At 39.3% G+C, this 27658-nt stretch overlaps 1 protein-coding gene across 2 annotated transcripts in view; it reads left to right on the forward strand.

Annotated features, from left to right (window-relative positions):
- Positions 1 to 27658, forward strand: part of SLC8A1 (solute carrier family 8 (sodium/calcium exchanger), member 1) — a 394332-nt gene that overhangs the window by 327307 nt on the left and 39367 nt on the right. The window contains exons 4-10 of one of the 2 annotated variants that reach the window (XM_011935926.1): positions 2333 to 2439; positions 5575 to 5595; positions 6020 to 6037; positions 6142 to 6156; positions 10401 to 10469; positions 16063 to 16193; positions 20176 to 20275. In XM_011935926.1, the coding sequence (XP_011791316.1) occupies positions 2333 to 2439; positions 5575 to 5595; positions 6020 to 6037; positions 6142 to 6156; positions 10401 to 10469; positions 16063 to 16193; positions 20176 to 20275 (461 nt within the window). Of the gene's footprint in view, positions 1 to 2332; positions 2440 to 2987; positions 3092 to 5574; positions 5596 to 6019; positions 6038 to 6141; positions 6157 to 10400; positions 10470 to 16062; positions 16194 to 20175; positions 20276 to 27658 lie in introns of both variants that reach the window. The other variant, XM_011935927.1, reaches the window with a different exon arrangement.

Genomic DNA, 27658 nt, shown 5'->3' on the forward strand with positions numbered 1-27658 from the left:
TTGTGAACATGAAACAGGTACCTTTTCTACACAAACGTTCACCTTATTAGCAAGGCTACTTCCACCATCCCCACTGTGCTTTATTTCTATAATCCAATTAAGTATGTGATGAGATGCAGGGTGGGTTGCAAATACAAGACGGAGAAATGTAACGTCAGATGTTCTTAAGTAATGCTAACAAGAATATTGCAACATGACTCTCACAATGAGGGATTTCAGTTTGATGTACCCTACAATGAAGCATCTGGATAATGGATGTTGGGCCATCAAGTCCAGAGAACAGTAGCATGGCCCTTTTATTGTCCATCAACACTTTCCCACCCCTGCTCTCACCATGCTGTTTTTGTAGAAATGTACAACTAAAGTTTAAGATTGCAAGACTGTGAGATGGAAATGAATACCCAAAATGCATACGTTTTGTTGACAAAGAGGATAGACATATGGCAGTTTTGTGTAGGGTAAATTTGATCTATTTTACAACATCAAATTCAGTTCTAATGATCAAATAATCATCATTCCTTACATCCATCCTCCTGTGCCTTCTCTAATATTTTATAGTTTTTGGATATTAGGGAAAAATTAAATATTATAGTTTAGTCACAGCAGGCTAATTTTTTATACTAAATAAAGAGGTGATTTTAAAAAATAATTCTAAAAGTTAGGAAAGAGCTGTTTACAGTATACATGTACCCAGACATTATCATACTGTTGGTAGTTTTGTAAATATCTAACTACTCTTTAAAAAATGATTGTGGCTTTAGTCACTTATAGCTGTTCAACTAGTGTCAGTATTTGAGGACAGATATGAGAAAGGAAAGGAGTTTCATGAGCTGCAGCTTTTTAGGAGTGAGACACTGGAATGTGAGTATCATTCAAAGATGTTCTCTAGCTGAGGAACAGAGAGTACGTTATTGGGCTTCAGGGTACCAGAACCAATAATCTGGTCTCAGGTCTACAATGCTAAGCCAAAAAGCAAGACTTAAGCATTTGGCATTAGGGACTGGGAAATTCAGAGAATTAAAAGTAACTTCTACCTATGACCCCTTCATATTAGGAAAGAAGACTGATATTCTTTAGTATGCATAGCTCGAATGAAAACTTAATGGCTTGGATAAATAAAATAAAAACAAGATTATAAACCAATTTCCTTCCAGAAGACCTAAAAAAACTTAAAGAATGACCATGCTGTTAAAATTCTGTGTCTGCAAACACTCATTGTTTCAAAAACGTTGATCAGAATTGTTCTTGGCCAATGTTATTGGAAACATTTTTTCAAGACAAATCAGTGTTTAAGAGGCTTCTAATAAGTTGTAGTATATGAAGTGTTTAAGCCCTTATTAATTAAAAGGTAAGTTTAGGTTGGTTTATTTTCCGAGTAATCAAGAATGCTTATGGAAACCTGAGATTTGCATATTCACATTTGTCCTCCCTGCCTGTCAGTAACTCAAAGCCATAGGACCATAAGGCAAGAACTGTTAAAGGCTGGATTACAGGAAGAATTCTCATCAAAACACCTTGGTGTATTGGTGACGTTTGAAAGTAGTGTAAATGGCATGTTTCATAGAAAGTTAAAACTCAACTTTGGAAGAATGAAAATAACTACAACATCATGACTCCCACCTGCTGCCACCCCACTTTCAAAACAGCTGTTGTGAGGCCACAGCTTCCATCTTTAGAAAGACAAACAAAACATGAACAACTTCCTGCTGTGGTCTAGCTGGAGAATCTGACTAACCTGAATAAGAGTTTGATTCTAAGACACTGGGTGGGGTGAGATAATTTGACTGTATTTTCTTTGTGATATTTTTATTCATTTATTAACAATTTATGATAAAAATATTATATTTGGAACTATAATAAAGCACAACAAAGGAAAAAAATGACCTGTAAGCCTATTGCCCAGAGATAACTCTATTAATATCTTGATGGGATTTTTTGACTTGTTCTAAAGTAGCAAGTTCCAGGTCACAGCTTAGACAATCCACTGGTTAAGGTATTTACTAAATTAATGTGTTTTTCTTCTCTTTTTATTGTGATCTGTGTTTTTCTGCTTTTCCTCCTTATGATGATGACAAACCTTTTAGTAGTGAATGCTATATTTTGCCTAAAATAATTCTGTGGCCCTGGGCAGGGGAGCTATGCATTGGGTGAAATCTCTAATCTTTCATACCTATCTGATATCCATTCTTGAAGAAAAAACTCACAGTACAGAAGTTTCTCGATTACTGTTTGTCTGAAAGTGCAACTGGTTAACCTTGCTTTCCTCTTTTCTATGTTCCTTCTCTTGTCTTTCCTCTTCCCCTTGTTCGTCAATTTCTATTCTCTGTTTCAGCAAAACAATATCAGTCAAGGTAATTGATGATGAGGAATATGAGAAAAACAAGACCTTCTTCCTTGAGATTGGAGAGCCCCGCCTGGTGGAGATGAGTGAGAAGAAAGGTGGGGGAGCTGCTCCAGGGCTGAGCCCAACAGCTTCTGCTGGCCTGTGCCACCCCTGGATGCCTGCACTCTTCAGAACATGACTTACAATGCACACATCCCTCCACCTATGTAACAGGGCACAGATCTCATGCTGAGCCACAGTGGGCGGGCCTGTAGCTACATCAGCCAGCACTGGTTGCGCTGCACATTAACGTCTGAGAGATTAATTTTCAGTGCAGTCAATCAAGTGTCCATTTCTGGGAAAGTTGCTGCAGATGCCATGCAACGCCAAAAGGAAGGCAACGTTCTGATTTATCTTCCTATTTTGGGGTACCTACTGACTACTAACTGAAGCAGGAATAATTCGTGAAAGTGATAAATTAGCAAAGAAAACTTAACGGGGGCCAGCCAAGAGTACCCAAGATGCCCTTTTACATACTTCAGGAGGCCCATGTGCTGCCAGTTCTCCCTCCATAACATCACAGTAGCATTCAGCTTGGTGGACACCAAGAGCATGAGCGTGTGACTCCAACCATTTGTTTTGCCTTTGTCTTGTGTTCCCACAGGAAGATCATTACCATTAGAATATTTGACCGTGAGGAATATGAGAAAGAGTGCAGTTTCTCCCTTGTGCTTGAGGAACCAAAATGGATAAGAAGAGGAATGAAAGGTGTGAGAGTAAACAAAGACATACCAGCGAGAAATTGTACTCTTCTCTCTCCGTGTCTCCCTACTCTCACACTTAACTCTCTCCTCTTCCTCGGCTTCCAAGTACTATACTTCATTGCCTTTGAAGCTTTAGCAGTTTCATTTCCCTTCCCTAATTCACAAGTGCAACAGGCAACGCCCACTCTCTTCAGGAAATGCCAACTAACCTTGATTGCAACCAGATTTAATAACACTGAAAGGGATTTCTGTAATTCAGAAATGATTATATAAAAGAATGTGTTTAGTTTTTCACTACTCATGGTTTATTCTAAAGTGTCACTCCAATTATTAAATCTCCCCTAAAATTTTAGTGATAAAGACTGCTTGATACCTTGTTAATCATACCTCAATAAAGCTGGAAAAAAGAAACTGCTTAATACCTATTAGTATTAGTAGATGACCCTAATGGCAACTAACAGGAAACTTCAGAATTCAATCATCAGGCTTCTTTAGAGAACACAGTTTAAAAATAATAAGAACAAAGATCCTTAAAGAGTAGTGTTTTCAATATTCTAGTGCTCATTTTAGCATATTTTTGTATCATCAAATACGACATTTAAAAGGCACCATATCTATGAAACCACAGTCATATCAATTTTCTTTGGTCAGAAGATAAGGCCCTTCAATAAGAATTTAATCCTTGCTGAAGACCTACCTAGCCTTATGCTCCAAAATCTCTTGATACTTATAGAATAAATTATTAACATATATAATAGAAAATAGTGTCCTTTATAACTAGATTTTACTGATTTTACTGATTATTAATATATGGCCTATATTTCATAGGAAAGACAGCAATCTTGTATCAGTTTTACAGAGGATTTCTTATTCTCAATTGTTAATAGGGCTTCATATAATTATTCTCTAATAGTGGCCATTTTAAAAGGCATTCTGGTGATTTGTGTAAAATGAGCAGACCACATATTAATAGCTCTTATTAATTGCATACAAACAATTGGTGAGGACAGTATGATATGATGAGATGGGCCACTTTGTAAGAAATATATGCTTTTACATGTAGAGGGAAAAATAAAATATATAGGACTAATTGCTATGTAAACATATAGGAAAATGTATCCCACATTCGTGGCCTCAGAGTCCATTGGTGGGAAAAAACATGTATGTTTCTGTGTTAATCAAGTTCAAGATGGCAACAGGAGTCTTTGGAGTGATGGGAAAAGGAGCACTCAAGACCCGTTTTAATGCAGCCTATTTAATCTGCTCCATAGACGGTAGACGGAAGAAAAAGAGACCAGAAAATTGTGCTGATTTCTTACAAAGATGGGATCCAAAATGCCTCCTTAACATACAGGAGAAAGCACTTTCTTCTAAATGTATTCCACCAAAGAACTTTATCGCAAGGAGGAGCATCATTGGATTCTGCTCTTTCAATTGCCATTTTAGTAAAATATGCCCTCATGGAACAGCAAATTAAAATTCCTTAGTAGCACTATCCAGTTTCACACCCTCCAAGTGGATTGTCACTATAAATAACTGACTTTTTTTAGAAAGTATCCTCTAATGCCACTATCATTAGAGAGAAAACTGGGCTCAAAAAAGTAATTGTAACATTCCCATGTTCAACTCAGGAAATAATTTGATATATTTAGCAAGGTTGCTTTTACTAAAATAAAGTGCTACAGTACATTCTGGGTTTAAAGCACGTAACCTGAAAGACAAATTATATATCCCCCTCTTCCCTACCCAAAGCCCTGTCAGTTTCCTGGGATTATATGTCCACTAGAAGGATTCTGGTTATATAATAATTTACAGAAGTCACAGATAAGGATACGCATAGGTGTTAATTCCTGGGACCATTAAGCTTTAAGGATTTTAATACATAAGCAATTCTTGGTGGACAAAGTATCATCCAAATGGAGCATCCCAAGATAGTGCTTTACCTTGGGCTAAACTACCCTTCCAGGCAGGGAACCTAAAATGGAATTTCCCAGGATGTTCCACCTATACTTACTGAATAAAAGTTGTGATACCCGAGATCCTGGATGATTTAAGGCTTTCATACATTGGAGTGATCAAATCCCAGGCAATATTTAATGAGGAAGCCTCACTCATATCAAGTTAAGAATGAATTTCATACAATGTTTCTACTGTATTTGGCAAACTAGATTTATATTCTAGGTATATATACTAGAAATGTCTTATGAAATGTAAAGAAATTATATATAAAGTGAAATATATATATACACATACACACATATATATACATATGTATTCAATCACACACATTTTCAGAAATTTCCGTTGGGATTGTTTATTCGGAAATATTCCCAACACTGTATTTCTTTGGGGTATACCCATTTTTAGCAGTGGCTCCCTACCACTGTAATCAGATCTGCCTGGATTTCTTTCTGCTGATATTCCTCTTACTTTCATTATTCATCTGGTCTCTTATTCTGTGTTTGTCTTTGTCTGTTTCCTTCACAGCCCTGTTATTGAATGAGCTTGGTAAGCATTTCATTTCTTGCATTTCCTTTCCATTTTTCTAGATTATTTTCCATTTCCGCCAGGTGATATAGTAGCTCTGTGACTTTTACTTCTCTTCACTTGCTAACAAGATTGTTGTTTAGGGCCATTGACCTCACTTTGTCAAGGTCAAATAGTTTGTACTGCATTTTTAATTTAGTACAACGTTTTAAAAAATCAGTGATTTCTTAGGTATGCACAAGAATTAAATTTGTGCATTAAATCTCATAATCTTAAAAGAATGATTAGTGATTCAGTCATGAATGTTTTCCTAGTCTTCTTAATTGTAAATATAATTTGGCAAGTACCTTGGGTGGGTGGTCAGGCAGTCTGATGTCACTGGTATTTGTTATGCAGAGTGTAAGTTAAATTATAACATTTGTTGTTGTTGTTTTTTCCTTTTTAGGTGGCTTCACAATAACAGGTATGAATTTTTCAAGTCTAATGCTATCTAACTTTTACTGTCTGTTCTCACCAAATGTTATTACATTAAAAAACATTTCTCATTTTTATTTGCTTTTAATGAAGGAAAATACCTGTATGGTAAGACTTTTTCTAATGTTCCTTATTTTTCCCCAAATACCCTTAAACCATCAATCCAAACCCACACCTTATGTAACTTGCATTAATATTTAACTGTGGCACATGGTGTGCTCTTGCTGGTTTTACACATTTAACGTTTTACAAATTAATAACGTGTGTGTTGTGTTTGTAAGCATTTCATACGGAGAAACTGTCATTGTTCATATTTTGACACTGATCAATTTACACATGTTCACATAGTGCTGATAAGGAACGGTTCCCTGATAGAGGCTCCGAAGAGCACCAGAATAAAGATGGCACAATTGCTAGCCTCAGAGAAACATAGGAGCTGACATCCAAGATAGATCCAGGGTCCAAGCTCAGGATCCTAATAACACATAAATGCCATGTTGAGGAAATACATAAAAATACATGTTGAGGAAATACATAAAAATACATCATTTTAACACATAAATTTTAATTCATAAATTATGTATGTAAATGCATAATTTATAATACATCATATAATATGTTGAGCAGAGCCTTCCCCTCATCCCACCACACCAATCTGAGCGTCTCTCTGGGGACTTAGGTTTTAGTATTAATAACATGGTAACGAGTAATATTTCTGCCACTTGAAGTATATTACAAAGTATTCTATAAAAACTCAAAATGTCTATAAAAACTCAAAAGAAGAAATGAAAAAAGAGTTTCAAACATTTAAATTTAGAATGATACTCAGCCTGTGTTGATTGCATTATTTAGTACAACTCCAAAACTATGTTCTTGTGTACAAAACAAAGAGATTTCCTTATAGCACCCTCTGTTGTCTCTAAATATCTTCTCACCCTTTTAGAGTCATCTGTGCACATTTAGAGAGAGAGATAAATATTTAAACAGTAGGTCTGATTTGTCTGAAGCTGTAGGCTGAAGATGTCTTTAATGGCCTACATTCTATATCAGTATGTGACATATTCCCAATATACTGTGCCAATATCAAATTTTTCCAATATATTGTGCAGATATCCAAATTTTGAAATCAGAGATCTGAACAAAAATATTTAGAAGGAAATATACTTCAAATTTCTGATCATGAAAATACTATGTTAGGAATTGGGATGAACTTCATCCACTGTTAGTGTAAACTCATGAACAAGCAGTTCCAATCTGATTCTGTCCAAAGTAGAATTTTCTAAATGTGGGCAGTTTCATATGGGCTGTTGCTCTCCACTGCTTCTCTCTAGACGTGGCATTTAATGACAAAATGATTCATAGACTCTCAGAGAGACAGAAATTGAAAGGGATAAAAATGTTAAACAGGACAAGTCTTTGTGTTGGATTTCTTAAATCTGATTCATTTGAAGCTCTTTCGGGTCAGATCTCCCCAATTCTGCACTACTAAAAGTTTTTTTTTTTTTTTTTTTTAAATCAAGTACAGGAATTTATACTCCTTTTTTTAAAAAAACTTTTATCTCCTTTTTCTCATTCCTTCATTTTAACTGCTTGAAGTTCCCTTGTAAATACTCTAATTCTGTCACCCAAGGATAAATTAGTTATCCCTGGGAGATCTGAAGAAGGTAGAAATTTGGCAAGCCAGTTTTCATGACTGAATTGAAGTAATAATGTTTTTAAGTCAACCATTATAGAAATAGTATACCATCCAACAGCACCTTCCATCCTGTGAAATCTGATAAAGAGACCTTAACTAAAAACCTGTGGCTACTAAGATGCTCTGTTAAAACATGTTGACGTGTTTGAATATGTTTCTGTTTTCTTTACTATTGAATATGTCAGGATTTTTTTTTTTTTTTTTTTTTTTTTTTTTTTTCGCTCTGTCACCAGGCTGGAGTACAGTGGCACGATCTTGGCTCACTGCAACCTCTACCTCCAGGGTTCAAGCGATTCTCCTACCTCAGCCTCCCAAGTGTCTGGGACTACATGTGCGTGCCACCACGCCTAGCTAATTTTTGTATTTTTACTAGAGATGGGTTTCACCATGTTGGCCAGGATAGTCTCAATCTCCTGACCTCATGATCCACCTGCCTCGGCCTCCCAAAGTGCTGGGATTACAGGCATGAGCCACTGCACCTGGTCCAAATTTTGTTTTAAGGGCCTTCCTTCTATGTCATTTGAACCATCCTCTCTTTTAGGATCTCAGGTAATGGGATCCTAGTTTTCTTTTCTCAGAACTTCTTCGCATCACATTCTGTAATATCTCTGGTAATGTCCAACTTTTCCTGCCTTGGCCACATCTGGCATCCAAGATGACAGAGTCACCTCCTCCAGAAGGTTCTATCATTTCATGTAGTTCATTAAGTTCTTCCTATAGCTGAAACTTTAATCTGAAATGGCAGTTTCCTATTGCCATCACCTCTTCCCAAGACTTGAAATTAATGCAGTTAGAACAAGAGAATGTTCAAAAAGTCTGGGAATTTCTACACTGGCCTGTCCATTCTTACTTTCTAAGAAACTGTCTCACTTTACATGACCCTTCTTTTCCTAAAGCAAACCAGAATGCTTAGAATCCACTCTCTACTGATGCCCCTGAAAACAGTTCTAAAACTTAGGTCTACAGCGAAAAGCAGCTTTAAGCCCTAAAGAACTTTTCTTTGAAGTCAGTTGGAGGCTTTGAAGTCAAGGCTTTGAGATGCAGGGGCAGTAAGAAGAATTAATCTAGCCCTGGGAGTTTGCCTGCAGCTTTTACATGGGCTTGTGCAGCTGAGTGTGAAAATCTAAATTTGAAGCAGGATATATGGAAATTGAAAAAGTCATCTGATCCACAACCTAATACCAATATTTCAGAGATTTCATTAGTGGTGGACATTAAGTGTTGGAGGTGCTTTTAGAATCTGCAGATCTTTACCTATTGTTTCCGGATCTTGCCTCATTGCAAGGCCCTTGTTCGGGCCTATGATCTCATTCCCCCTTGGCCTTCCAGTCATATGACAAGATGACACTCTAAATATTAGCACTGTCCCGTTTCTTCCCCTCTAGCTTATTTCTACCTGCATCGTGAAATTATACATTGAACCCCTTTTCTACTCAAAACCTATATATATCTAATAAATTCCAGCATTATGTATTCCAGTTAAATGAAAAATGAGAAGTACCCCAGAAGGGGGAAACTGGACAATATAAACATGAATAGTTTAACAAATTAAGTATTCTGGCTCAATATGGAGAGAAGAATGTATGTTTGATTCCCCAAAACTTCTAAGATATACAACTATAGAGTTCTCTAATGAAAATTATGTATCAGTCGGTGTACCTATTTAATATCACTCCTCTAATCATATTATGCTCAGCACATAATAGACTTAGTAAGACACAAACCTTTTTAAGGAAGCCAGACTATGAAAATTCTGACAGTTGAAAATGTTTTCATCACTTCAGTGTGTAGGCTGGAGGAACAAAGCCCCTTCAGATTCAGCTTCACTTTATAATTGAGAAGCCTGAGAGAGAGGAGAAAGGCCTTGCCCAAGTTTAGATGACAAGCATATGGCAGGGGTGGCACTGAATCCCGAATCTCGTGATTCCCAGGTCAGTTATGGGTAGCTCTTGGTAGAGGCAAATAGCAAGTGAATCTGGAAGTCAGCTGAACCAGGAGTTCAATGAGAACCCCGTAGGCCTAGGTTAACCCTAGGTTATCCAAACAGTTGCTATGATGGTGGCCTACCTTTGCAAAACCTGAAGGTGTACATAACATTCTCCCCTTCAGACTGCTCAGGAAATAAATGTAGTAAGCATATCCCCAGGTGTCGTATTACTTGACCCTCAAACAAACCTGTAACATAGAGCAGGTACTATTATCACCATTTTACATGGGGAGAAACTAGAGAAATGGCCTACTCAAGGCTATATTGTTGGCACTAATCGGCTTCACAACCAAGACACCTGCCACTGTACCTTCTGATGTTCCATGATGCTTCCGGAAGCGGTACCTTGAAGGACCTTGGTATACCGTTTAAGATACCTGTAGGAATCTGGCTGTACTCACTACCATGGGGCTTGTGGTTTGTTAACATAATCTGGTTTGGCTCATGAAATACTCGCTCATCTCTGAGCAGTGATCTCCATCAGTAACCTCCACCAGAACTCCCTTCTGTGACCTACCTAGGGGTGACCTATGATCATTTAATCCCCAAACTAACATTGCTTGTGATGTGTGCATCTGGTTTTAATGTTTAGCTTACTAATTCCACAAAATTCTGATAGCAAATCAATGTAATCCATTCTGCTGATTTTTCTGCCTGTCCTTTTGCTAGGCCAACCTGTCTTCAGGAAGGTTCATGCTAGAGAACATCCGATTCTCTCTACTGTAATCACCATTACAGGTACTCATTTCATCATGATCCTTGAAAACCAAAGCCTCCAAGAGTTCTTTAATCTTAAAGACATTAGAGTCATGCATTTTAGCCCCTCTCCTCTCTAAAACATTGCTAAATACTGCTGCAGCTTCTCTGGCAGCCGGTGGTACGGTGGATCACAACAAAACACAACCACGTGAAGGCAGAAAAGGAGCACTGAGGAGGGGCCAGCACCGGCCTGCAGAGAAGACTGATCCCACGGCCTCTCTCTCCTGAGTTTCAATATATTCCAGATGTCTTGCAAATATTTCATCTCACACATCAGTTTTTATCCCAAGTATAATGAAGTTTCTTTATTTTATTTGAGATGGGGATTCTCTCTGTCACTCAAGCTGGAGTACAATGGTGGAATCAGTCACAGCCCACTGCAGCTTCAACCTCCTGGGCCCAAGGGATGCTCGCACCTCAGCCTCCTGAGTAGCTAGGACTATAGGTGTGCACCACCATGCCCAGCTACTTTTTGTAATTTTTCTAGAGATGGGGTCTCACCATGTGGCCCAGGCTGGTCTGGAACTCCTGGGCTCAAGCAATCCACTCACCTCTGCCTCACAAAGTGTTAGGATTACAGGAATGAGTCACAGTGCCCAACCATGAAGTTTCTTTTAAAGCTGAGCTGTATTTCTTCCCAGAGCCTGCCCTTGCTGCCCCCAGGCAACATGATGTTAGCCAGATATGCACAGATGATAGTACATTTGTGGGGTTTCTCCATAGGGGAAATAAATGACATTGACGGGGTGACTAGAGGATTACATAGCTGTCCCAGATCTATTATAGGTTTAGAGCCCAAATATCATCATTAGAGATGATATTTGGGTCTATATCATCAGTCACTTTAGCCTCCAATCAAAGAGGCCAGCCATATGCTAAAAACTGTCAAGAGAGACCTCTGCTTTCTGACTTGTCAGCCTAGTTCTGAGTGGAGGATCAAAATGATCTGGAGCAAATTGTCCCACCACTGGCCTTGTATGCTTCTCCAAATTCTACATTGTTTGTACAGTTTTAAAATGTGACTACATTAAAGACTCTCAGCAGAGTCTTGATGAGGTAGAGATCTTGATAATGAGATGGACCTTATAGGTTGTGTTGTTTTCACACTCCCAGCGCTTCATCTCTTACACTGACACTGCTTCAAAATGCAGCTTGAACCAGAGAGCATTAGAAACAACTTTCTCAAAATGCTGCTTTTCCCAGATGCCAGGTACCTATGAGCTTTCATTACTTGCTATTGTTTGCAAAATCAATTACTCAGGAGAAGGGAGATCCCCCACTGGTGATTCTACTCCGGGATTGTTTTATGTCCTGTCAATATTGATTTTAACAGTGGCTGTTAATTATGCATTTGATCGAAAGTTGTTTGGATTGGTTAAGACTATGATGTTATGTAATTTATTCCCAACTTCTCAATAAAATATGGTGAATTTTAAAAGTGTGCATGTACACTCAGGAGAAGAAAGAGTATATTTTCCATCTGAGAAACAAAACTGAAACCACAGCATGTTATCTCACTCTGCAGAAGTAAAGAAATGAAACTGACCTCAACCATAGTAAAATGATCCGCTTTTGATCCAATGCTCAAAGAGAAAAGGAAACAAAATAGATGATTAAAATTTTACAAATGCTGTTAAACCATTTCCCTATTCAACAGAAAGTATCTAAAGACAGAAAACAGTTCTGTTAAAAACTAGACTTAGCTCTCATTTTTGCCATTCAAAAATCTAGACCATAAATTTGAATTTATCAGTATAACTGTAGAGCAATAATAGAATCTATACAGCTGCCATTTCTCAGCTACATATAAATAAAAGTTTATAATAAAGTCAAAACGGCCCTGACCCTTCCATGACCCTGTACCGCTGCACTTTGATTTCTCTCTGCCTGAAATGAACATCCTCATTCCACCACCTCCTAGCCATCCTCACCATCACCTTCACCGGGCAATCTTCTATATGTGCTTCAAGGTCAACTTCAAATAGCTCCTCTTCCCTGAAACTTCCTTAAGGAAAGGAAGGCTTCCTTCCCTGACTCTCTTTAGGCCAACTGAGTTGTTCCCCAACCCTGGTCCCCTAGTCCTTATCATGCCTAGAAGTTGTCCATCGTATATTCCTGTCCCCATTACATCATAAGTTCCTGGAAAGTAGAGGGGGAACTGCTGACAAGGTATGGAGTACAATGACATGTGCTCAATGAGAAAAGGATCTTTTTTTATAGGTTGAGCAACTAAGAGACTTTATTAACAGTGAGTTGGAGAGTCACACAGCAAATACGTACTGAGCACCTACTATAGTCCATATAGTGTAACAGGTGCCAGAGGATGCAAGGATGGTTCAAAGCAAAATGAAACTCACTGTTCTATCTCAGTGAGTTTATGTGCTGGATATTTATATGTAAAGATAATTAAAAATTTTAAAAACAGTATATGAAAATGTCCATGCTTTATACATACAACGAATATTAAGGAATTAATATAAGGTTAGAGCGGTAGTTCTTCAATCTCCTCACTTATGAATAGGGAAATAGTTATTTCATACCGGAAGTGGTGGGGTTTTGAAAGATAAGTAAGATTTAACCAAATGAAAATTGTGAAGCTTTTCCAGGTGAATACACAAAGGGATAAAAGTGTGAAATTAAGAAATCCAAGTCCCTTTGAAGCAAGAGTGTAGCAAATGATAGAAACGGTGTGCCTTACTCTTTTTTAGGTTAATATGAAATAAGTTAACACTATATTTCCTTAATTTTTGTCATTCCCATACCACTTTGGTTGCATACTAAGTATGCTATTTACTTAATGTAACTTTTAAAATTGCCTCATGTTTTTACTTTACTTTTTTTTTTTTTTTTTTTTTGACGGAGTCTCGCTCTGTCACCCAGGCTGGAGTGCAGTGGCGCGATCTCTGCTCACTGCAAGCTCCATCTCCTGGGTTCACGCCATTCTCCTGCCTCAGCCTCCCGAGTAGCTGGGACTACAGGCGCCCGCCATCATGCCTGGCTAGTTTTGTTTTGTTTTGTTTTGTTTTTGTATTTTTAGTAGAGATGGAGTTTCACTGTGTGAGCCGGGATGGGATGGTCTCGATCTCCTGACCTCGTGATCCGCCCACCTTGGCCTCCCAAAGTGCTAGGATTACAGGTGTGAGCCACCGCGCCCGGCCACTAAGTTTGTTTTTAAAAGAAAACTTTAAGTCCCTAACACAGGAAAACTAGTATCGTTTGCCACAAATAAAAAGTAAAATTTAAAAATTTTTTTACAATGGAAAAAAAGTTATTAAATTGTAGCTAGATAATGGCAAATGCTCTATACCTGAGAACTATTGTGACTGTCTATCTTAAAAGGTACAAGTCCAGATATTAGAAACTAGTTACAGACATAACAGCACCAAATTAAGCATTTCTTCCTGATCAGAAGGACTGAAGGATTTTTGGAAAAGAAAGAACCTTTTCACTCACTGTATGATTTGACTTCATTTACTTAATCCACATCCAGTTATTTAATACCATGATCAAAACCAATTCAATTTTATGAAATGCCACGCTTAACAATGCTACCACATCACCTTTGTTTTGTAATTTCTCTATTTTTTTCTATGCAGATTGCCTTGAGTCCCATTAAAAGCAACTTGTCATTTATAAGTAAACTACAAAAAGAAGGCTATAATAAATATTCTCCCCCAATAGCTTCAGTTTAAATAGGTGTCCAAGTTGTAATATTCCTTCTTCTGAGAAAACCATTCTTGTTCTATGTAAGTCTTCAACTCATCCATGTTCAGCCAAAGGTTCGAACAAAGATGCTAGCATAAACTACTGCTACGAAAACTACCAATAACATTATCCTGGGTTCAAGGATCAGAAAGCAGTGGTAATCAAAATTATTAATTTCAGTGCTGGATAAATTGCACTTCATGTATCTCAGTCAACTCTCTTGACACACATAATTTTGCAAGGACCAATCTTGGAGAACCAGAACCCTTTGCCCTCCCTTGGGTCATAACTTCCCAATCCTACTATAAAAAAAATTACCACTTTTATCCTTGCCCCTCTCCTTTGCCTCTGCTAACATTCAGCAGCTTCTGGCCATCCAAAATCATTTATTTTTAGTCTTTGTCTAATTTCTTTGGTGTCCTGTAATCGCTGAGGCTAGGAAAGCAGATTTCAAAATGGGCTTTTAGGAAGACACTATAAAATGTATACTAAAGAATTAATCAATATGCTACATTCTGCTTTTGCCTTTTGGTTTTGGCCTTTGAAATAGTAAATGCTGGCAGTGCCTCTAGCCCGTTCGCTCCCTGCCCTCAGTGGGCAGCTAGCCTAGGAGGAACCATTCCCTGCACCAGTTGCTAAAGCAATAATGGAGCCACCATAGCACGGTCCGAGGCCATGGGTCTTTGGAGGTAATGGGAGGTATGGACTTCTACAGAAGCTAATGTTGGAGTGCACCAGGCAGGAAACCAGGACCAAACATCCCTTTTATTGGATGTCTCTTCAGTCAACAGCCCCCTGTTGGAGACACTTTGTCCAGAGGTCCTAGAAATGAGGCCATCAGGGCTGAGGTCTTTCCATATCACTGACACTGTTTCATTGGAGACAATGTTCCTTCCACTTAAATCTAAGAAGTAGTAGCTTGTCTAGTTTCAGCATTCTGGGCCTAAAGGATAAGGGTAATTATGGGACCAGTGTTTGTCCTTCTTATGTGCATGGCCTTTTCAGTCTGGGATGTATCCTAATGACCTTCACACAGAGAGAGCCAACTGTGAGCTTCCCCTCATTAATGGGCTCTTGGATCCATTAACATTTTCTCAGCACCCACTATCCTCTCCTGAACTGTAAGCTACATGGTGGTTCTGGAAATAATTATGCTCACATGGTCAGTGAGTATTTTAACTCCCAAAAGGCTTCACCCTCACCCTCCCTGTTTACTTTAAGATTAACATGGACAAGGTTTTCCTAACAAATTTTGGCTTTCAACCAGATAGAAGCAGCACTGGAGCCCAAGCATCCCACAGAAACATGGAATGGATGTTTTGCTGGTTAACTTGCAACAGGGTCTCTTGGCAAGAGGGAGGCTAAAGTCAGAATTTCCTATTCTCCATCTCTTTGGACCTCAGGCATTTTCTGTTGTCCCTAGAAAGTAGAGAGGAAGAGGCCAGACTCCACCATCTCTCAGGGTCACTTTCAATTGTGTTTCCCTGTGGTCACGTCCTGAAAGAATGTGTACAAACAGCCAACTGAGCCAGCATCACAGGGAACAGCTGGGTGACTCCCTTAACATAGACAACGTACAGGCAGAGTCTTTTCTCAGTGATATACCCCATACATTACTTTTCCTCAGTTGCACTTTTGCATGAGCTTAGATTGTGAGACATTATTATAATCACTTGCTGTCACAGTGATATGCTGCCTTACATGCCAAGTGTCTGTCCAGCTCTTCCCTCCAGCATCATGATCTCACCCAGGGCGCTTTAATAGGTCATTAGGGCTTCCTTCCCCCTTGGCTTTCCTATGGCAGGATCCAGGGATTTTCAAATGAAACAGAACACAGTGCTCACTCTTTGATACTCCCGTTTCACAGATGAATATGATGACAAGCAGCCACTGACCAGCAAAGAGGAAGAGGAGAGACGCATTGCAGAAATGGGACGCCCCATCCTGGGAGAGCACACCAAGTTGGAAGTGATCATTGAAGAATCCTATGAATTCAAGGTATGCTCACCAACACTGCCCACCAGGAGCCAGGCTCCTCTTGGGACAGAAACTGTTCATGGTGTTGGCTGAAGCTATAAGGTCCATATGGAAAGAATGGTAGATGTAATTTCAGGAACAGGCTCATGAATTGAGAGCCTTTGGAGCCAAATTGGAATTACAGAGTTAGTCAGGAACCGAGGAGTCCTGTAAACCCAACAGCATCAGAACCAGGGCCAAGCAGGAGGCATCCATGACTGCACAAGATCAGAGGTGCCCCAAAGGGAAGGTTTAATCTGAGGGGATAGCAAGGAAGATGCAAAGGTGAATCCTAAGAGATTATTATGTGTGGAAGAAACCAAGTTCTATTTGAAAATGCTAATAAATCTGTCAAAACAAGGCATTCACACTGCTGAAAATTAGGGGGCGGGTTTGTTTTGGATGGGGATAGTAATGTCTCCCTATGGAGCATCCCATTGACAAGCTCTCATTTATATGTAATCATCCTCTTCAGATCCAAGCACATTTAGTACAGTCGACATACCGAAGGTATAGTGCCTGCAACCAGAGCTTACAGTTGAGCTGATGAAATTGGATTCCCAGTTCTCTATATGATAAAAGTCATTTTTGCAGAAGTTGAATGTGTGGGCCTCGAGATGGAGCTTAAGACTTTGAAGCGAAATTTCCTGTTGATCCTTAGCTGCTCCCTCTGTCCCTGTGTCCCCTCCCATCCCTTCTCCCCTACATGGTTCTAGCATCTGGGAAGACCATAGGGGGAGAAACACCTCAGTTCTGCAGTGGGATGTGAAAGGTGCATCCCCTCTCTTGCTTTCCAGAATTACAAACCCAGAGCACAGCAGTATTTTACCTGCTTACTTTTCAAAAGCAGACACTGTTCCTGTTTGAAACACCAGAATGAAGGTTTCAAAAGAGAGAATCAGACCACCAATTTAGAAGTTTCAGATTTTATCTGGACTTCTCATAAGAGTCCACTCTTTTCCTTTAGCTGGATCCATTAATTATTTTTTAATTTAGTTCACAAACAGAGGTGCCTGATAGGAGACAGGTGGAAAACAAAATGTCTTTGAAATTAAAGTGGAATATTTTAAGATAAAAATGCAATTAAACTTTAGGCCACTGAGAATCTATCTGTTAACTCTTCTTTCACACATTTCCATAGGAGGAGGGGGTCGGGGGGTAAACACTGGAACCAGCGCTTTCTAGGCAGATCCCAATCATTAGAACCCCACCATATGACACAGAACTTGGTTTGGTACACAACCATGCCTGGAATGTGCACAAGTTCCCTGCAATTCCAGAAGTCCGGGAATATGACTGTCCATTTCTGGTGATCCATCTACTCATCTTTTCTCCATGTGTTATGTGTTCAACCTCACTCTTCCTCATTCACCTTCTTTTCATTTGGAATCAGAGAGCCTGGTGCCATTTTCTGCAGCAGAGATTCTAGGGATTGGTATTCCTGAAGCAAGCTTGCCCCTGCCCTTTGCCTGGGTTATCCCGGGGAATTGTGTGTTCTCTACCTTATGGGATAATCCCCAACCTTCCCCTTCCATGCACCCATGACAGGAAGAGCAATCATAGTGACTTCCTATAAGAAGCATTAAGTTAAATAAGGCAGGGCACAGTCTTCCAGGCACCAAAGCTTTTTTGGGTCCAAAGTCCTTTCTGGTAACCACTACAATGATCTGACCATTTGAAAGTCCCCCTAGTCTCTACATGAAACCAATTGCTTGGGGTACTTATCCTTGTAGGATAGCTTCCATAGACTATTTTCTGTCATCTCTTCAAAGTTCATCAGTGTAGTTACCGTTAATACCTATAGGGCACGTTAGGGGCATGTTTTAGAACTGCCCTTAAGTATCAGCTTTGATTTTATATTATTTAAGAAATTTCTTTTACTAGAACATAGGTATTTTAAAGAACTTACTCAGAGCTCAGAACTGTGCTAGAGACCCAAATCTGGGTGATACCTTACAATGGCCCACTCTTCTTTACCCACTGAGTTGTTGTTTACTATGGTGTGACTGAGGACCTGGTTTTACTAACACCCATGGCTGAGGGTGAGGTTTTCACAAGCCTTTGAAAATCTAGTGCAGTGAAAAACTGGTCACTAGCATTCAGGAACCTCCTAGGTAAATACAGACAATAGTGTCCAAGATCAGGTGTCTGAACTGTATCTTTATTCACTCCCATTTTTCCCATAGGTCAAGGAAGGATACATACACAAATTAAGTCCTAGGAAGAACCTTGGCTATACTATAATCCCCCAGGGTTAACATGAACTACAGTTTAAAATCTACCCTGGATTTTACACAAAGAAGTTTAGTTTATTTTAAAAAGTTGTTCTTTAGCAGCTATTTCTTGCGGAAAGTCTGTGTTCAATGTTAGAGAAGTTTATCTGTTCAATTGTGTGTTTCCCAGGTGATGGGATACTCCGTCATGGATTCAGCACCAAGAGTGCCTCTTTGGAGATAATTGCCCCAAGTTTCCATTACATTAGGAAAAATGGAGGTCATTTCTTACTACATTTTACAAGGCACTTTGAATTTGTATCAGTGAGGATCATCAGAGTACTTGATGAGATGTGGCTGAGTTGAGAGAGGAAAGACGGATGCTGATTATGTACTTCAAGTTATGGTGGCCAAGAGCAGTGATGGTTACAGCTGTTATCAGGGGCACCAGCAGTTCTAGACACAAAGCTAGAAGCCAAAAGCTCATCACCCTAAGGACATACAATTCAGCCAAGAATAATGTCACGAATACAGAGTGAGCCAGTTGGAGATGGGCCATTTCATGCTTATTATCGTCTCAATGTTTCAAGTCTGTTCCAATGACTCTTATGGAGCAAACATACTTGATATTATGATTTGGCTTTGGCCTTAATACAAGCCCTTTGGAGAGCATTTTGCTTACTCCCAGTTAACTGAAAATGTGCTCTCTTAAACCATAGTCAACTCAGGTACATTGCATAAAACACATACAGATTTTGACCTATGGCAAACAATGTGTTTTCTGCCTCTTTGCAATTAGTGGAAATTCGAGGATGCTCTGACAGTAAGTGTGGATGTTTGGTAGACTAGTCACTGTGGTAGTTTCTTGGGAAGCAATGACCCCTTCTCCCTGTAGTTGCCATGACTTGTGGTAGTGCTTTCAGTGCATCTGCTTACTTAGTTTTCTAGTGAACGTTTGGCTGCTCCTGTTGTTACATTAACTGAATTTAGAAAGCTAGAGAGTGCTGATTGTAAAAAACAAGGTGCTTAAAAAGTTCCAAAGAAAAATAAGGGATATGCAGCATGGTGCCAGTAAAGCGGGGTAGATTTAGGGCAAGGTAAACTGCATTGTGCCCTAAACCATAAGAACTGACCTTTTCTTCTTGTCTTTTTGTCTATTCTTGTTTGCAATAGGAATAGGGTGAACATGGGATTCTCTAACAGGCAAGAGGCTGACAAAATAGTACTCAGAGAAAAATCCATTTATTAATGACCATGCAGCAGGCAACCTGGAGACTCCATTATCTGGCTACGTTTCATTGATAAACAAAAAACAATAGTAATATTTCTTAGCTTCATAATGTGTTTGTCACTTCTGGCTATTCGCAGATATGTAGTGCTGAATAGGGCATATATTAATTCACTTGCAGATGAAACACTACTGATAAAACCAGTAGAGAAGCAAGTTGGTAAAGCATTTGCGGGGATGGATGGGCTTTTGCAGCCTCTGCTATTCTAAACACTGAGGCTATTCTTCATTAGTCAGTGAAGGAGACTTGTATTTGCTACAAAGAAGTTTCCATTTCAGAATGTTTCCAACTAAGGACCATGCTTGTTTGCATAATCATAACAGTGTTTGATGTCAATACTGTTGTTCTGAGCCTAACATCTGCTACCCTTTATATAACTCTGGAGTTTCAAAATCAACAAGGTCTTAGATTTCCTGAGGCCTTAACAAACCCAGCATTTATTATTCTTTTCAATCTTTCTAGAGTACTGTGGACAAACTCATTAAGAAGACAAACCTGGCCCTTGTGGTTGGGACAAACAGCTGGAGAGAACAGTTCATTGAAGCTATCACTGTCAGTGCTGGTGAGTGCCTGTCTCTGCATATTATAAATTACAATTGCCCCGTCTGAGCTGAGTTTTCCTACTGTGACTACTTGGTCTATGGCAAAGCACCAAAGGGCTTCCATGGCAAAATTAAGAGAGAAATAAGTGTATTTGTTACATGTATGCACATTTTAAAGACTAAATTGACTATCTAGATGAAGCAAGTGTCTGCAAACATGACATTTTTCTCCATCTATGTTGCATCTTTCTCTCTGGAAATAGACAAGATAAATTTAAAGCGTTTTGTGTCTCTAATTCATGAATAGCCGATCACTAGGCTTTGTCTGGAAAATTTCCTGTAAGCAGCGCAAAGGTGGCCAAGTGAAGATCAAGAAGAAAGCAGCAAAATCCTAGGTGGAAAGGGAAGACATTAAGACACTTGACCATGACCATCTGCATCATTTTACACTCTCTTCAACAACATTTAACAAATACATGTTTGCACTGGCTCTAGAAATAGAAATAGAATTACATTCTGTTTCTTTTTGCACAAGCGAAGTACAGAGTTTTATTTAGGAAGATCCTACAAAATGAAGCGTTTTTCAAACTCAAGTAGTCAGAAACCTGAGGGAATTAAATACAGAGAGAAGCGTCCTCTTCCTGTATCGTCAAACCCTGTCCATTATTTGTGTGATTGTATAACGATAGAGGAAAGTCCCTCTTAAAGATTCATGAAAGCAATGCTGTCTTCGGATTTTTTTTTTTTTTTTCCTGTTCTTCTGCTCCATCTACACTGGCTCTCTTTAAAGATCCCTGCAGGCTCATCTCCTGCAGTTGCAACTAATTAACAAAGGTAGAGTTTCCTAAATATGTAGTGATTCCCAAGCTGTAAAATTTGGAAACTGCATCACTATCATTTGGGCCATGATTTCTACCCCAACTCCCTCTTTCCAGTCTTCCACAGGGTAATTTGACACATCTCCCAAGTGCTGTGGGAACAGAGGGTAGTAAAAGTTTCATGCCTGTTTGTTATTAGTGCTGTTTATAATCTTGCTTTGGTTTCTTGCAATTGAGTATACAGTGGGAATTTATGAATATTAAATCGTGGGTAACTGCTCAGGAGAGTGGATTTGGAATTTGCATATAAGCTCTAATAGAAGGAGGGGTAAACTCCCTTTTATTTCTTATGTTTTTCTATAAATCTAAGATTAATATGTGAGGCACGAACTATACTCCCTCTTCACAGAACTAAGCAGACAAAAATCGCTAGAATAAGAAACTGCTGATGAAGCCAATAGTAGAAAATATTAAAAATAAACAAATTCTTTTATGGACCTTGACATGTAAGAATTGAAACATTAAAAGCATCCTAAGCCTTATAGTGAACCATTTCTAATAATTTCTAGGTTTTCTTAGCTGCAGGTATATGAGCATCTGTATAACAACCATAAGCTGGTCATCATTCCTTCGTTTTTCTATGTCAACTATTGTTCTCGGTGCAAGGTGCATGACAGCCAATGAAACAAATACCCCTGCACAAGTGGAGCTTACAGTCTACTGGAGGATACAGTAAATCAGACAGATACATTAAAATAAAGTGTATTTATGATGATAAGTTTGTCATGGAGGAAAGCAAAGCTGTGGAGGGGAACAGGAAATACCCATAGGGTCTGCAATTTCAGAGAGATATCCGAGATGACCCCATCAATAGACATATTAGGCCAAATATATCCGAGATGACCCCATCAATAGACATATTAGGCCAAATTTGCTTTTCTAGCAGTGGAGTGGTTTACTTTGGTTCATTCACCGAGTTCTGTGACTCTCAAGAACAAGGAAACATTTTATGACCAGTCTACGGCAATAGAAAAGGGAAGCTTTAAACAGTGAGTGGGATTATGCTGCCAACAAGGCCATTGTCATGTATTTGATTCTGGTGAGAATAGGTATACAGAGAAACAACTATAAAGATGTTAATACTGCCTTACTTCAAAGAGGTGGATTTCGACTTGCCAACACTTTCATATGTTGTGTTTCATGAAATCCTTTTAACACTATAATTATCCTTATCTTACTGAGGAAGAATCTGAGTCTGAGACAGGCAACATGTCCTTAGAACATAGCTCGGATCCTATATCTAATGAAGACTAGTCCAGTGTGCTATCTACTGCCCTTTAGAAAGAAGGACATTCCAAAATGAGGGAAACTGCTCCCTACTCTCACAGAGAGACTGGCCACATCACATTACTTGCGGCCATGGTGTCATCATTTCATGATGGCACTAACTCCTGCCTAGATCTTTTGAAGAATTGTTAATAACTGAGATGCGAAGCGTCTCAAGTCTTCTTGTCGTACAAGATATTGTGTTTTATGTTTCTAACAGACTGCTTGGAAATAAGGAACAATTGCTTAGAAATTCTCAGGCTGCTGGGTAAATCGACCTTATTTACAATTTTGAGAGACAACGTACCAGAAAAACAAACCCATGTTTTAAAAGCACCAAATTATACTCAGTTACATGAAGGGCAGTTTTAAAAGTTCAGTATTTGTCATTATGATTAAATTTAAGTGTCTAAAGAATGTCAGTATTTTTAGGCTATTACACAGGCAATAAAATTTGTAAAGCAGCATTTATTGAAGTCAGACTTTCACTGGATTTTAAAATTTCGTGGCTAAATAGTTGAGAGTCAGAAATATTTGCCTTATTACAAATATTAAATTGCTTGTAAAGGGCTCTGCTGAGAGGTTTCTTTGCAATTTTCTGTGCAAAATTGATTCAATATATCTCACTAAACAAAAATAATAATTTTGTAAATAGGGGTTTGCTTTTCTTTCTCAGTAACTGTATTCAAACTGGTTTCAAAGTCAACCCTGTGACAATCTTCTTGGCCCTCTGCTTTTTCTGAATTTCGTAGCTCAGCACTTGGGCCTCCTATGACCATAATGCTGCTGCAAACCCAGTTCTTATAATTCCATATTTGAAGAGTTAAAGGATTTATGAGAATCCAGAGATTAGGAAGGGATTAAGCAGTTACATCCTGGCAGTTCTCCTTCTGTCTCTTCCTGGGCTGAACATTAGGAGCAATGGGTTCTGCAGTTCAATGGCTGTCAAAAGCTTGCAAGGCAAGTCCAGTACCATGAGGTGCTGTTAAGATGTGCCAGCAATATGCCCTTCTCCACGAAGCCTGCATTCACTGTCCAGTTTGAATTTTTCCCAAATCTCTCTCCTTCTACCAGGGCAGAATGGTGGGTTGACTTTAAAAAATTGTGTGCCAGCTGAGATATCAAGGGAAATAGGTGTGTCAGAGAAAAGGGCAAACATTAGCTGGATAAAGGGAACCAGGATGCCGATGCCAGTTCCACGACCACCATATTGTTCTTCACAACAGCTTTGGGCAGAGGTGAGGCGAAGGAGAGAATGACTGCAAGGCTGGCTTTAGAGACAGATGTGGGTTTGTGTTCCTGTCCTCCAAAACCTCCCTGGGCGACTCCAGGAAGATTACTACACCTCAAGATCTCAGTTTGCTCATATGTAAGGTAGAGATAACTGTACTTCATTCATGGAGCTGCCATAAGGATTAATTTAAACAGTGTACATTTTCACAAAGGCTATCTGTACATGGAAATACCAAAGTTGGTTATTTGGGAGGCAAATCTATCACAGAACCTATAATAAAATATTACAAATTTTGTGCAAATGCAGTTAATTCAATTTAATTACTGAAATGGCTATGGGACTAAAAACACACTGGTTAACTTCTTTCTTTCATGGTATTATGCATACCATTTTATAGATAATAACACTGAGATTCAGAAAAACGATGTAACTACTTGGTCAAGAAGGAAAACTGTTAAGGGGCAATGCCAGGGAACAAATCAACCCAACAGGCTCTCCGGCATGAAGGGTGCACTTGCTTGCTGTGCCTGAGGCCTGAGTGAACACACATGCACAAACACATATGTAGAACACATGTATACACAGGTATAGAGACATGCATGCATTGTGCAAACACACATGAATACAGACACACACATATAAATACATACAAATCACGTACACAGATACACAAAATACACATACGTGGACATTCACATTATATAGTAGGTATTTGTTTGGATATTGGAGCTGCAGCTTCAAATAGAAAGGGTTTTTTTTCCTCAGTATCTGTTAGGTCTCCTTATAGTCTAGTACACAAGTTCCTTGGGGAGAATGCCAGTCAGTTCCCTAAAGAACAAAGGGAAGAATTTGTTTTCCTAGGTGCACCGATAGGCTTCTCCTGCCTAGTAATTTGTGACATTCTTTGAAGTCAACACACACCTCCCTCTTTTACCTAATATTAAATATCCAGCATTAAAGAGTTTCCTGAAATTGTTTTACTTTTGACATATTCATTTGCATATCAGGCATAGTATGTATTGGCATCTTTATAATGAAAGAATACTCAAAAGTAACCCCCCCAAAAAAAAGTCCAGCAGTCTTGGTTTTTTCACTTACCAACTGTATAACCTTGGCAAAGAATTTAACATTTCCGATTTTTGGTTTCATCATCAGGAAAAGGAGAGAGTTGGACTAGGTTAGCTCTAAGATACCATCCAATACTGAAACGTGGGAGCTCTGTCGCTGCCCATTATAGTCCTGCAGTAGCCTTGACGGGGATTGTGCTTCATGGCCCGTCTGATTTTGACAATGGAAAAGCACACTTTGCCCATCCCCTGACTTACCTAAACTAAATATTCAGCACAATAGCAGCATATACTTCACTTCTGTTCTTCTAGAAGGAATGGGATGAGAGGAGAGTCAAAGTTTAGCCTCAAAGAAAGCCAAGTGATATGATGATGATTCAGAAGTGCCTATCTTCCTGTTACATAATTGGAACTCAGGAACACCAGTGGAATCTTCTACAATACAAGGGAAGACATTCAACACGAGGCCCAGCTGGTGCATGAAGCTGACCTGTCCACCCTCACTACACTTTACAGCAAATTAAAGTGACCCAGTTCCAGCTAAATAAATAATAAGTAGAGGGCACGTCACCTTAGCCCACCAGTCCAATATGAACACTAGTTCCAGTTTAAAGGATGCTTCTGTTATCAGTCCATCCATGCATGCTCTGTGGATTAATATCCTCAGTTAAATTATTTAATATACTGTCGACTCAGTGGTCCCCTGGACAATAATTCACTTGACTAATTGTCAGCCCGAAGACTAATCTACTCTAAAACTCTTAATGAAAATGGTACCTCAAATGAGTTTCAAGGGATTGCCATGAAATCTGGTCTAAGCAGGAGTCTTTTCAGCATCTCCTCTGTTACTGAACATCATTACTATGGGTGATATTCTCATTACTTAACCCTTGTGATAACCTTTGGTCATCTGAAAATCCAATTTAAGCAGTTAAAAATTTTGCTAGGGCCGAGCACGGTGGCTCATGCCTGTAATCCCAGCACTTTGGGATGCCGAGGTGGATGGATCATGAAGTCAGGAGATCGAGACCATCCTGGCTAACAAGTTGAAACCCCGTCTCTACTAAAAATACAAAAAATTAGCCAGGCATGGTGGCGGGTACCTGCAGTCCCAGCTACTTGGGAGGCTGAGGCAGGAGAATGGCATGAACCCAGGAGGCGGAGCTTGCAGTGAACTGAGACTGCACCACTGCACTGCAGGCTGGGCAACAGGGCAAGACTCTGTCTCAAAAAAAAAAAAAAAAAAAAACTGTGACTCACCTTTTGCTTAAATAATGTTACCATTTGGCTTCTATGGCATGGCTGGTACTTTGTAGGCATTATTTCTGGTTTTCCTAGCTATATTCTGAGCTATGTCGTTTTTCCCAAAGTTTACAACAGTGGATCTTGAGGCCCAGAGTGGTTACATAACTTGTGTAGGGTCACACGACTAGCAAGCGGTTAGCTGGAATATGAAATCCCATCATTGTGAGTCCAATGCCAGCAGGCTTTCAACTCGATCCTAGGTGTTCCTCCTACAACTTTAGTTTAGGTCTCAAGTGCTCACATTTCAGATGAGTTAATTCAGGACAAAAGGGATGAAGTTAACAAGTCTTTTAATCTCAGTTACACATGGGGAAGGTAAGGGTTTGGAAATGAGTGTGCAAGCCTGGGACAGAAGTGCAGAAAGACCAGGAAGAAGAGAATTAGTCCTAGAAAGCAGGCAGGATCCATTACTGGATTTCCTAGAAAGTCCAGACTAAATCCCATCATAAAGAATGCAGAGGGACTTCCAAATTGTTTTTGTGATGTAGGAATTGTATCTATATCTGGAGCTAGAAATTGTGTCAGGTCTTATGAAACAAAATAGAATCAATGCCCAGCCTTTTCTCCAAGCTCCTGGTCTTTCTCTGTGATGTTATTAGTTATCTAGGTAGGTTGTTTCATGCTTAGAATCACTGGCATGCTTGAAAACAAGTAGGAACAAAGGTCAAATAGCAATTATTTGAAACCAACAGGAGATAGGAACAACACTGCTGCCATCCAACTTAGCTTTTATTCCTTGTTTCAGTGTAGAGCTAAAATCTTCCCGTTCTCTGTGATAGACAGTGCATATAACACAGATGACAAAGTGTTTAAATTCTTTGTTGGAATCTTTGGCTTCTCTAGATACTTGAGTTCAATGGTCAAAGAGCCACCAATTAGATATGGGGCTCCAGACAAGACCTCTAACCTCCCCTGTGAGTTAATAGGATTAGAAGAGATGACCCTGTGAGTTGTCTTTGGGACATGGAAATACTAAAGGGTCTCTTAAAGGACCCTTCATTTCCATAAATAAAATGCCAACTTGCTTTCCGTGTAACTGCTAGTTGAAATTTGCAGTTCTAATTTATCACACAAATTAGTAATTATTTTACTTCACAGATATCTTTAAATTATCCAATCCACCCTTGTCAATGATCATTTTTTAAAAAATGTAACCTAGTTCATTTCATTTAGGACATTTACTCAGTTTGAAATGTACTGACAAAATGGAAATTTGAAATCTCAGGGAGAGTCTCTCTTTTATTTTTTTAAAAAAGATGGGGTCTCCTCCGTTGCCTAGGCTGAACTGCAGTGGCACATCATAGTGGCATGTCATAGCTCACTGTACCCTTGAACTCCTGGGCTCAAGTGATCCTCCAGTGTCACCCTCCTGAGTAGCTGGGACTACAGGCAGGCACCACCATGCCTGGCTTCTATTTAATTATTACATATCCAGCTCTTGCTGAGTGTCCCACCCAAGCTGCCACCCTGCACTTCTTGATAGACCCATCTTATTCAAAACTGCAGAGGAGGTCAGGTGCAGTGGCTCACACTTGTAATCCCAGCACTCTGGGAGGCCGAGACTGGCAAATCACTTGAGGCCAGGAGTTCAAGACCAGCCTGGTCAACACGGCGAAACCCCATCTCTACAAAAAAACAAAAAATTAGCCAGGC

Source organism: Colobus angolensis, unplaced genomic scaffold (assembly GCF_000951035.1).
Source record: "Colobus angolensis palliatus isolate OR3802 unplaced genomic scaffold, Cang.pa_1.0 Scaffold15, whole genome shotgun sequence".
Lineage (NCBI taxonomy): Eukaryota > Metazoa > Chordata > Mammalia > Primates > Cercopithecidae > Colobus > Colobus angolensis.